At 36.0% G+C, this 11,999-nt stretch overlaps 1 protein-coding gene across 1 annotated transcript in view; it reads left to right on the forward strand.

The window, feature by feature from the left end:
- LOC124138817 (probable E3 ubiquitin-protein ligase RNF144A) overlaps window positions 1–9,299 on the forward strand; it is a 49,920-nt gene extending 40,621 nt beyond the window's left edge. The window contains exons 8-9 of the mRNA XM_046505699.2: window positions 257–346; window positions 948–9,299. Of these exons, the coding sequence (XP_046361655.1) occupies window positions 257–346; window positions 948–1,091 (234 nt within the window). The 3' untranslated portion in view covers window positions 1,092–9,299. The remainder of the gene's footprint in view (window positions 1–256; window positions 347–947) is intronic.
- Window positions 9,300–11,999: the final 2,700 nt, after the last annotated feature.

Here is an 11,999-nt window from a genome sequence, read left to right on the forward strand (position 1 = left end):
GGTGCACTTAGTGCAATGAGATAACGACTGTGCCCCAATGTGGAAACCTGGATTAGAATAGAGCCAATGCTGTCTATGCAACCAGATTGGATCAGGTGGTCAGGCTTGGTGACTTGGTTGATTGCATGTGTAAAAATGTATTATTTGACACCTCCAGCTAGCACCGTTTCCAGACATCACATACTCCATAAGAACCAGTCAATGTTTATCTCCTGAATATAATGGTCCTAAGATCTGGTTGTTGAATTTCTTACAGGATGACTTTCTGTTGCGGCATTACGACAAGGGGCCATGTAAAAACAAACTGGGACATTCCAGAGCCTCTGTGATATGGCATAGAACACAGGTGCTGTATCCTTTTTTCACAAATATATCGGTTTTGTGAGCTATACATGGACGTTATATAATGTTTAAAGACCTGTCTGAAATCAAATGAAGAGAAAAGTTTTAAAAGCCTGCAATGAAAATTGACTGAAAGCTAACATTTTATTCTTTTGAAAACTTCCAAGTTTTGAACTTACAACACCAAATGGTGTGAATAGGATAATAACAAATGAAGTGACTAGGATATGTTAAAAAAGCTGTTTCTATTTGGAAAGAAAGTTCTTGATGAAAGCTTCTACTTTTAGCAAATAGTTTATATTATATTTTGTTGTCAAAGACTTGCTTATATTTAGTTCTTTTCCTCAACTTTGAGAACAGGATGAAACTTAATGTTATAATGCTACGTTGTATTTCCTGATAATATGTACGAAGGTCTCAAGCTACTGTTTTAGTTATCAACTCAAAATTTGATCTCTTGGTTTTCTTTTCGTTCTCTTTGATGATGGAATGTGTCCCAGACATGGAAAGTGTCAAGTTTTCATGTATCGTATCGGTATCTTGCTATCAATATGTCTCTTATCACAATTAAGTAAAACCTATTCATGCTCTGTCTTCTCTTTCAGGTGGTGGGCATTTTCGCAGGTTTCGGCGTGCTGCTCCTGGTGGCATCTCCCTTCCTCCTACTTGCTGCACCATGCATCTTGTGCTGCAAGTGCAAGATGTGCAAGTGCTGCGAAGATGAGGAAGGGGATGGCCTCGCCACTTGACGGGGGATGCCATCGCTGGGGAGAAGTCATTTTGGAGAATTGTCAAGCCAAATTATTATAGGAGCAGAATATATATGTATGAAAAAATGACATTGAAATATCCTCTTTTTGTACTTGTATGGGAGTTCAAAGTGAAATTTGAATTATTTCAAGATGGGTGAGACTGGGAAATGGAAATGAGACGTGGCAATATTGAGATGTCACCAAGCAGGGAGAAGTCAGTGTGCTGGTTTGCAGTGTCACATTCCCAAATGGGTGATCTCAATGGCAACTCATGGTACAACAGTAATCTGAGAGTATAAATACTATTGTTTAACAAAGACTGATTGTAATTAGGCTTCTGGCCAGTTCAAAGGCCAATTCTCACTCACATTGATGTTCCTGGAAATGGCCTTAAACAAATCCCCTTCTACATGATCAACCCTCTTGTTGGAGTTGAATATCCTTGAATCTTTAACCATGGTAACAAGGTAAACAGGAGAGCCAAAACTGTGCCATGTTTTCTAATGCAGATGGTGGGATGTCTGATATATGGCCTTTGAAAATGCTTGCCTTCAATCTTGTGACTGAAATTCTGTATGGACCTGTATTATGGCCAAAGGAAATATTTTCCTGTATTATGGCCAAAGGAAATTATTTTCCCTGTGATCACAGTTTGACTGTATCTTCATGGTTCCACCAATATGCTGGTCTACTAGACAAATGCCTGTAAATGGTAATTAGGACCAGTAATATTTTATTCAAAGACTGGCTTTTGAAAAATATGTAATGCCAAGACTCCTTTTTTACTTTTAACTCAATATAGGAGCTTAATTTGGCAGAATATTTTCTTTATAAATGTATGCATGTTTTGTAGTTTTGGAGCCAAATTTGTGGTACCACTGTTTCTGGTTTATCACTGGCTACCTGACAAAACTATATATGAGGTCTTAGGCAGCCTTAGAAATTGGCACTAGTCCTGTAGTCCTTGCCAAACTGCCCAATAGTTAAGGTATCATAAGGACTAGTAGAAATTGGCCCTTTTTAAGGGTTTTGCTATATGTTATCATTATAAGGACTAGTGGACAAAAACTGTTAGTTTCTACTGCTGTTAGGAGTGTTTTTTCTCTCAGATTACTGATGCAGCTGTTGGAGTTCAGCTTGTATAAAATGTACAAATATATAATAATATTTAGTGTGAAACTGTAAGAACCCTAGCTGGAACTGTGATGTCATGTTCATTAACAACGTTGTCTGTCTGGTCAGGACCTTGTAGAAAGTGAGTGTTACTGATAGTTTGGTATTTATGCTACATATACTGCTCAACTTTTGTTTGTTAGGGAAATCAGCTAACCCAGTGTAGGATTTGAGGGTCGATTTAGGTGTATGACATGATTTTGTGTCATAACTGCCAATTATTGCCCTTGATCTTGTTCTGCAGGGGTTGTCGTATGTGTATGTTTGGTAGAGTTACAGTTGTCTTTGCGCTAAGATTGTTGGACTGAACAAGCCATGAACTCATTTCCGCTAAGCTGTCTATGCATTAAGCTAATTATAACGCCTATACTTTGACATAGCTTTACGATACTCATAGCATACATCTACTCTATGGAAAAAAGGCCTTAAGCTCCATTCCATGAAGCAATTCTATTATTATAACTATCATGATGTGTTTGGTAGTTACAGAACCACCCTCTCATGACAAAGATGGTTTTATGGAACAAGGCCATAGGCTTTGTTCAGTGAAGTGTCTGTGTCTATAAATATGTGCTGTTTCGGTGTTCCAACAGTCATAGCACTAAGGTTACTTTGTGGAAAGGGGCCTTTTGTCTTTTGGTGGTCCTTCTACCATACTTTCAACACTGACTTAGCGCTAAGATTGCTGTACATGGACATTACGGAGAATGCAAGGGGATTTACTTTAGTGGTACCCCACTTATCCGGACCCTTATCCAAGCCTCGCCTACTGGACAATATTGATCTGAAACGAAATAAATATTACTTACAATTCTGCTTTAGAAAGTGGTCAGATGTAACAAGTATTATATTTGGGATAACACTTTCTTAGTAAAGTACAGATTCTCATATTTTGGGGGGTTGTGACCCATCCGGGATTCGAACCTACACTGCCAGAGTGAGGCACCTAATCGCCAGCACACGAAGTCAGTGATCTAACCCACTCAGGCTTCCCAAAAAGTGAAAGTCCGACAACTGGTAGTTAAGATCACATACTTAATGATCACTATGTTAATTAGTTACATGTCTGATTGTGAGTTGGGCAGTCATTGTCATTTGGCACTGAGTGAGCTTTGAGATTATCCCATAAATTAAGGTGCAAAAAACAGGTGACTGCGTGTATGCACACTGTACATTGTATCGGTCAACATTGCAAGTCAACATGCTAAGCAGAAACGAAATGTAGTGACAGCTGGGGAAAAGAAAGAAAGCTGTCAGTGTAAAAATACTACTCCTAAACTAGCCTCGACTTTTTGAGTAAAACGCTTTGGCAGTAAAGATATTATATGTTTGAATAAAGATATTATGCCTTACCCTTATATATAATAATAGAGTTGTTTATGTCTCAGGAGAATTTAGGTAGGGGAGGTAAGTCTGGTCAGTTATTACAAGGGACTCTGATATCAAGAAACTTGTTTTTCCTGACAATATTTTAGAAAAAAGTGTCCGGTTAAGCGAGGTTCAACTGTTTTGTTTTATTTGTGGTTGCCAGTTGATTTCCCTACAAGTTGCATAGTATGTATGATGAATGATTGTTTGAAATGTTTTCTAAATATGTGACAATGTTAGAAATGTTTTTAAACACTGGTTGTTTGGAATCTGTCATGCCTTGTGCTTTTATGAATACAACGGACATGCTTGGATATGTTGTGGACTAGGAAGGATTGAGTTGAGAAGTTTGTGTTCATATATAATCAGTCGTCTCTTATCAACTGTGGTGTTACTTGTAAGTTTCTCATTCTGCCTCCTGGGGCGGTCGGGTAGCCTAGTGGTTAAAGCGTTCGCTCGTCACGCCAAAGACCCGGGTTCGATTCCCGACATGGGTACAATGTGTGAAGCCCATTTCTGGTGTCCCCCGCCGTGATATTGCTGGAATATTGCTGAAAGCGGTGTAAAACCATACTCACTCACTCACTCATTCTGCCTCCTAATCTACAGGGTTGCATTTACCAGTAAACTCAATAAACATACTAACCAATGGTGGGGTCCCATTGTCTTGTAGCGATGTTGGAAACTTTGAAAGCAGCTAATGTTGACATTTTCACAGTTATATTTTATCGTAAATCCTTCAATATATTCTGGGGCCGATGAACCTCTGACTTGAATAAACGATAGGTCATATTTTAGTGTACAAAATTCAGTTGTGTAATGCTCCTTTTTCAATACGTCCGGTGTAGTTTCAAATTTTCTGAATTGTTTGAGTCAACGGTCATATGGCATGGGTGTTGGAATACAGAATGCGAGAAACAAACAAAATGCTTTATTGTAAAAAAACCTGAATAAAATTAACGCCTGTTTGAAATAATTGCCGGGTCTCTGGACATTGCCAAATAACTAAAACGCTGGATGTGTATTCAAGGATTTACGGTATTAATAAAAAAGGTTTAAATTATCTTTGAAAATAATGGCAAGAATCAGTTTCAGAAACAAAATGTGAAAGTCAATGGGTCCTTGTCAAAACTGTTTCGTTCAATTTTGAAAATTACAGGGGTTACTAGATAATATTATTGATGGAAGCAGATTTCCAAGGACCCCTCCCCCATAATTTTTTGCCTGGAAATATTTGGAAAATTGGTGGGTAGTGTCCCTTCCTTTTTTTAAATTTTTGCTGCAATATTTAACAGTTGCTTCACTTGCTTGAGGACACAAATTCAATGTCTCTAAATTTCTCGATAACTGATTTTATTCAATTCTGCAACTTTAATGTGATAATCTTTTATGATATAATGAACTGACAGGAAGAACATCAAGCTTCAGGTTATGGGACTCTGCTGTAATATTGGGTAAAGAGATATATGCCTGGGCATATATTTCCTAACCCAATTTCACTGACACTGATAACAATCTGTATGCGAACGCAGATGATCATCAAACTTTGTCAACCCGCACTTTTCATCCTCAGAATATTTAACATATCGTACTTTGTGATACAAAATGAATTATTTTGTCGCTGTGTTGAACACAGATTTATTACAATGTAGTGTTCAGTTTTGTTGTTGAATGTTTGCTTCATGTATTTATTTTGTTTTTTGTTGTGATATACTTGTGGTTTTAGCATTTAGTGCTGTATTGGTCTTAGAAATGAGATTTGGATTCAATTTCATAGCTATTTATGCACTTCCCCATTGTTTTCTTCTGTTAGCTCACCTGGTTCAAAGGCAGTATGAGCTGATGTTGGGTTACTTTTACATCTGTCATCTGCAAACTTTTCACGTTTTCTATTTTTCATCAGAACTGCTAGATTGATTTACATGACTTATTTTTCAAGGCATCAATTTTGAGTACTGTATCCACCCTGCTCCAATATGCACCTTCGACTAACTTCTTGACCAATCTGGATTAATAAGTGCATTTTATTCAAGTGCCCTGTACAAAGACTACATGAACATGAATGCCCAAAATGATTTAGTAAAGGTGCTATTATGCACACAGACACAGGTTTATTCCCAAAGCAAACACATCACCACCTGAAATGACACGCAGTGGTGAGACTCAAGCAGTGACTCCTCGAACTGTTCTTGCCATAAAAGGCAGCTATGCTTGTTGTAAGAGGCGACTAATGGGAGCGGGAGATCAGGCTTGCTGACTTGGTTTATGTATGTTATTGTATTCCAAATGCGTAGATCAGTGCTCATGATGTCAATCACTGGATTGTCTGGTCCAGACTTGATTATTTAAAGACCGCCGTCATATAGCTGGACTATTGCTGAGTGCTTATTATGGCAAATACAGTAGTTTTTTAAAAATTCTGGTTGTTGTTTTTTGTTTTTTTAAATATTGAAAATCTTCTGAGAATCCACAAGACCTTGAAAGGTAAATCCTTGTAGGGATGATACTAACCTCAAGTGGTTTCACGTCTCAACAAGGCATCATCATTCACTATCCATGTTGTAGAACATCGTTTGGTCTTTGGAGTTTTAAATGTGAGCCATGTGAGCTACAGAGCCTTTTCTTACATTTTACCGTCCTACTTCATTGAACACTAACAAAGTTTCATAAGGTTTGTGAGAATATGGTTGAAGTCAAGAGAAACAAAGGTTGTTCTAACAGGCAACTTGAATTTAACTCAATCTGTTTACAAGAACAGTAATAGCCACTGTTGTTGATTTGAACTAGTTTGTAAACATTGTTTTCAGTTTTGTTAAGACTCGACTGCTTGTAGCCTTTGTCAGGACAGGACAAATCACTTTGATAGAAGCCTGTATACAACGAAAATGTTGTCTGTCAATTTATTGAAAAATTATTTTGTTTTGTTCTAAATTTACATTCTCATGACACACTTCATTTGAAGATTTTTACAGATTTGGGTTTGAAATCGAACTTAACAGAGATCTATTTATTCCACGCGTGTTTCATGAAACTGTTGTATTGAGGTGTCATAAGTGTTATTTGGAACTTCTTTATTGATTACTGTTACAAAGAGAACTCAATTTTGAGTCAAGTCAGTATTGAAGAACAACTTTTTCTCATGGGTAAGGTGCTAAATAAGCTGAAAAATCAAATATTTGATTCTTAGGTAAATCTAAATACATATTGTTTTTGTTCCAAAGCACCAGTGAATGCTGTGTTGTGGGATTTTGATGGTCCCTTAGAGCCTCTGTAATATCTAATACTTGGACAAACACTTATTTTATGTATGCCTTGTGTTCAGTGGTGTATAAGATATGTTTCTTGTTAGTGATTATGTTTTCAGGCTATAGACTTTGTGTTCAGTGGTATTTAAACATTTTTCAGTGTTCCTGTTTTATTCTAATGCTTGTTGTGGATGTATTATATCTACATTTTAGCTCAACTGAGTGACAAAATAATCCCTGAAGCACTACCACATGCCAAAAAGTTCTGATGTTTGGAAGGTATATTTGTCAGGGAGTATTGTTTGGTTTGCCTTTCTGGAGACGTTTAATGCATTTGTTAACCATTTATTAATATCATTTGTTGTTAATTACTTCTAATGTATCTGTGCACTTACAAAAAATAACTTGTATCTGGAAAAAAATACATATTGAAGAAAAAATATGGAATTTTTGCAGAAATTATCATTACTCATTTTAGAAACATAAGTACTTGTACATGTTTATGGAGGAATTTTATGATAGATGGGTATTATATTACCATTAACTGATAAAGGTCCAATATTGTATATATTCATGTTTTGGTGAGATATTAATGTTCAAACAAGACTAGCTCATTTTTATAATACTAATGACAGCAATGCATAGCTAGGCATAGTATGTATCTATAATCTTTTGCTTTTTTAAATTGTTCTATAATTCATTCACAAGAAGTTGTGTGGGAATTTTCTGATTTTGTTGACATGTGAAAAAACTAATTCAGCATTCATTCCATCTGCCAGTCATTCTTTCCACTTCCGTTTTTCAACTTTCATCTCACAGCATTTAAAACTATGCTCAAAGGCTGAAGTAACAGTCATCATGTATAATTATGCTGTACATCTCTTTTGTAAAACTGAATTTGAAACATTGAAACCTGGAGGCTAAGAGGTGCACTCATCAGCCTATTCCTTACATGCAATTGTGGGATATCTGGAATATTGTCAAAGGTGCATAAAATATTCTTCAGTCCAATAAAATGCGAGTACACATTTAATTATAAAAAAAAAGGGTCATGGTCTTTACAAAATAACAATATAATATATGAGAAGATGGCCATATTTATTTTTGCCTTTAAGTATTTTTTTTTTCGATTTCAGAGGTAATACACACTACACTATTCAATCATAAATGCATCTACTGTTATTCATGCAGAGAGAAAATGAGGAAATAGGGACCCCTCAAAATGTTTTTATTATCCAAACAACATAATACTGAAAGGATGTATTGTAAAATTATGTAAGTATGACAGAATCTCAAAGATATCGTTTATGACTGTTTCAAACAATGAAGAAGGCAGATTAATTATAAACATGTCCTACAAGCTTGTAGTGAGTACATTCTTCGACTTATCCCTTCTAAGTTCAAAAGTTTGATGTATACATGTATAAACAAATAATTCCTCTCCTATTTTTCTTCAGATTAAACTTAATGTTATGAGCGAGTTATCCTGTGCCATAGGTCTTGTTCTAAATGAAGAATAGATGTTGAAAGTGTGTGTCATTTGTAGCTTGTGTTGACTGTACTGTGTGTTCACATTGCAAGCTGTTGTTCAATACTGTACTTGTCACTGTAAACAGTGCAGCTATTTTCACTGTCTTTGAATCAGTGTTTTCAGACTCTATTCAGTTACCTTGCATGTTATGAGAAACTCTGGAAACCTCACCTTTAAAAACTTTATATTGAAATCTTGTGTTGTATTGCTCAACTAAAAGTCACCCACTTTGAAAATGACACATCTATGAAATCTCTGATGTTCCCAAGATGTTTCATTGTACTACAATTCCATGTCAAGCATCTTCATGATTCTGACTTTCATGACATTATGCTATAAAAAAAGTTTCCCATTAGCTCATTTTACACTTATGAGGATGTTTCTAAACTCAGAAGACTGAAAACTAGATAAAATAATGAGAAACACTTTTTACCTACCTGGTATTCATGGACTAAGAAATATGTTATAGATATGAAACATTATTAGCATTTGGCAGAAGGGGTAAAAGTACATTGACACTACATAATGGTCAGCTGTGATATTTTTTCTATCGAGTGTTTCTTTCATTCTAGTCTTGTGTTTCTACTAATTGTTTTTATCTCATTTTAGCTGGAACAAAAATCAGCATTCCACAAGTTCAATGTATCCACGTTTTTTAAAATCAGTTTTTTGCAAACACAAATATATTTAAAGAGTCCAAACTTATATTGGTATGCAATTAATCATTAACTAGAGGGAGAGTATTAAATCCTGGATACTCATATCAGCTAGTCCTGTATACTAATGATTTCAGTTTTTGTTGGCGTGTTGACTCATGTAATGTCATTGCAGTTGAACATTGTATACATATACCATGTGACTTGTACCAAATAAATGATTGATTTTTCAGTAAATGTCTTGTTTTTATATGTAATTAGGAGGTAAATGAGTTTCCTGATTTACAGGTTTTGAGTATTTGATGCTACACTGTCAGACAGCATGATATAATGAATGATAAATGTTTATCAAAATATCATGGTGTAACATTTATACAAATGATCATATAACTACAGAACAGCAGGTAATATATATTAGGATCCAGGAAAATACACATACAAAATATTAGTAGTTTCAGTTATGGCATTTAGATAGATGCTAGTCTAAGGTAACAAGAACCCATGTACCAGACATACTATTCAGTAAGACAAAAGTTATGTCTACATAGTTTTATAGATTGCCTTGAACCATTTTATTTAAATAAATCGGTCATCACCTATATTAGAATAGCATTGAGCAAATACTCAAGACTCGTTAAGGTTTGGCCCCTTTGGTCTATTGTGATATAATCTCTTCCCAAGCACCCAGTAAACATCAACTAGATTAGTGCCAGTCCAACAGACATTGACCGTAGGGCACACAATAATATTCCATTTATTGTTCTAAACTTTAGTTAACAAGTATTTGTCACAAAGTGACGAAATGTCCCCCGCCTGTATATACACCATAGTACCAAATATGAAGACAATCCAGCGATTAGTTCTTGAGATATTGCGGCAACACTGTTTTCCAACTCCAAAAACAGATTTGCCTGCCGTGAACTTGAAAATGGGGTCAAGTTCACCAATACCGACTGGTGTATGCGGTGTCTGTATATACACCATAGTTCCAAATATGAAGACAATCCAGCCATTAGTTCTTGAGTTATCGCGGCAACACCGTTTTCTAACTCCAAAAGCAGATTTGCCTGCTGTGACCTTGAAAATGGGGTCAAGGTCACCAAAACCGACTGGTGTCTGCGGAGTCTGTATATACACCATAGTTCCAAATATGAAGACAATCCAGTGTTTAGTTCTTGAGATATCGCGGCAACACTGTTTTCCAACTCCAAAAGCAGATTTGCCTGCTGTGACCTTGAAAATGGGGTCAAGGTCACCAAAACCGACTGGTGTCTGCGGAGTCTGTATATACACCATAGTTCCAAATATGAAGACAATCCAGTGTTTAGTTATTGAGATATCGCGGCAACACCGTTTTCCAACTCCAAAAGCAGATTTGCCTGCTGTGACCTTGAAAATGGGATCAAGGTCACCAAAACCGACTGGTGTCTGCGGAGTCTGTATATACACCATAGTTCCAAATATGAAGACAATCCAGTGTTTAGTTCTTGAGATATCGCGGCAACAAACAGGTGGGACGTACGGACGGTCGTGAATACTATATCCCCCGCTTCGCGCGGCGGGTGACAATTACATAGGGAAGCAAGATGTTAGGCCTTACATTTTATAGATATTGTTCATTGTCCTTTTAAATAAAATTGTAATTAGTCGAAAATCAGCGCACCATTTTATAGGGTTTGAACATCAGACAACCATAATATAAACTAAGCAGACATAACTTTTGTCTTATTGTATAGTATGTCTAGGAGATGTGTTCTCGTTACCTTAGGCTAGCATCTATCTAAATGCTATAACTGAAACTACTAATATTTTGTATGTGCATTTTACCTAATATGTATTACTTGCTAAACTATAATTATATGAAATGCTGTATAAATGTTGTACCATGATAACTCATAAAAGCACTTGTGGATCTAATTATAAGAACTTGGTATACATTGTAATGTCATGATAACTTAACATGAAATCAGGCCTCATTTATTTATTACCAAGTAGCCATATGCTACAAGTTTGTCTTTTTCCAGGTACCCAGTGGTAATATCAAAAAGTCAAACCAAAAGCATTTGAAATTATCTTTTATTGAATAACTATTACTTGTGCAAGTCATAGCACCAGTCTTGGAATTGGATCTTAGTGGAAACTGTACTCAAGTTTGTTATTTGTGATGCAATTTATGTAGGTAATATATTATACAGGTATATCCTCGCTTATCCAATAAAATACTAATTACATTACATATTTATGTATTCCGGTTCATTGTTGACTTAGGAATTATTTGCGAGTACAGACATGTTTATGTCAACATGTGTAGCAATAGAATTTAGTCGCCACAAGATATTTTTCAAGTTAGTCATTTGGCTACCTCTGAATTTTAGACAGTAGATAAATTGAGATTTAGGTTCCATTGGCGATCGTTTTAGTCACGTCTTTAATCGCACCTGTCCATCCAAATACCACAACAGTTTAAGATAGATATCCTGCTCTAACAGTTTGTATACTAGCTCAAAGCCAGTTCATGTTCCATCCATTAATTGCTGATTGTAAGGCATGTAAACAGCAAGTACAATATTTTAATATTTTGTTTTGTGGTCAGGGGATTGAAGCAACCTTCCACTCCAGACAAATCCTGTGTCCACAAGGGCACAGGTGGTTCACAGGTGCCCACGACACCTACTTGTCACAAACATTTATAGGTAGATGGAATAGTCAAGGATGCAATCCCACTTGTGCAAGAATTTCCCAGACTTAAAATAAGCACTCCAGACAGATGCATTTTAGTGACAAAGGCACATCACATGCTAGTAACATCAATCCTAGAGAAGGTTGGAGAGAGTATTCAATTCATTTACATAATTACACCACAATTATAATATAGTAGCCCTCACATTGTTATTCATAACCCTGATTCCTGTGGTGAAAAATTACACAAATA

Source organism: Haliotis rufescens, unplaced genomic scaffold, assembly GCF_023055435.1.
Source record: "Haliotis rufescens isolate VD_foot unplaced genomic scaffold, xgHalRufe1.0.p SCAF_2, whole genome shotgun sequence".
Lineage (NCBI taxonomy): Eukaryota > Metazoa > Mollusca > Gastropoda > Lepetellida > Haliotidae > Haliotis > Haliotis rufescens.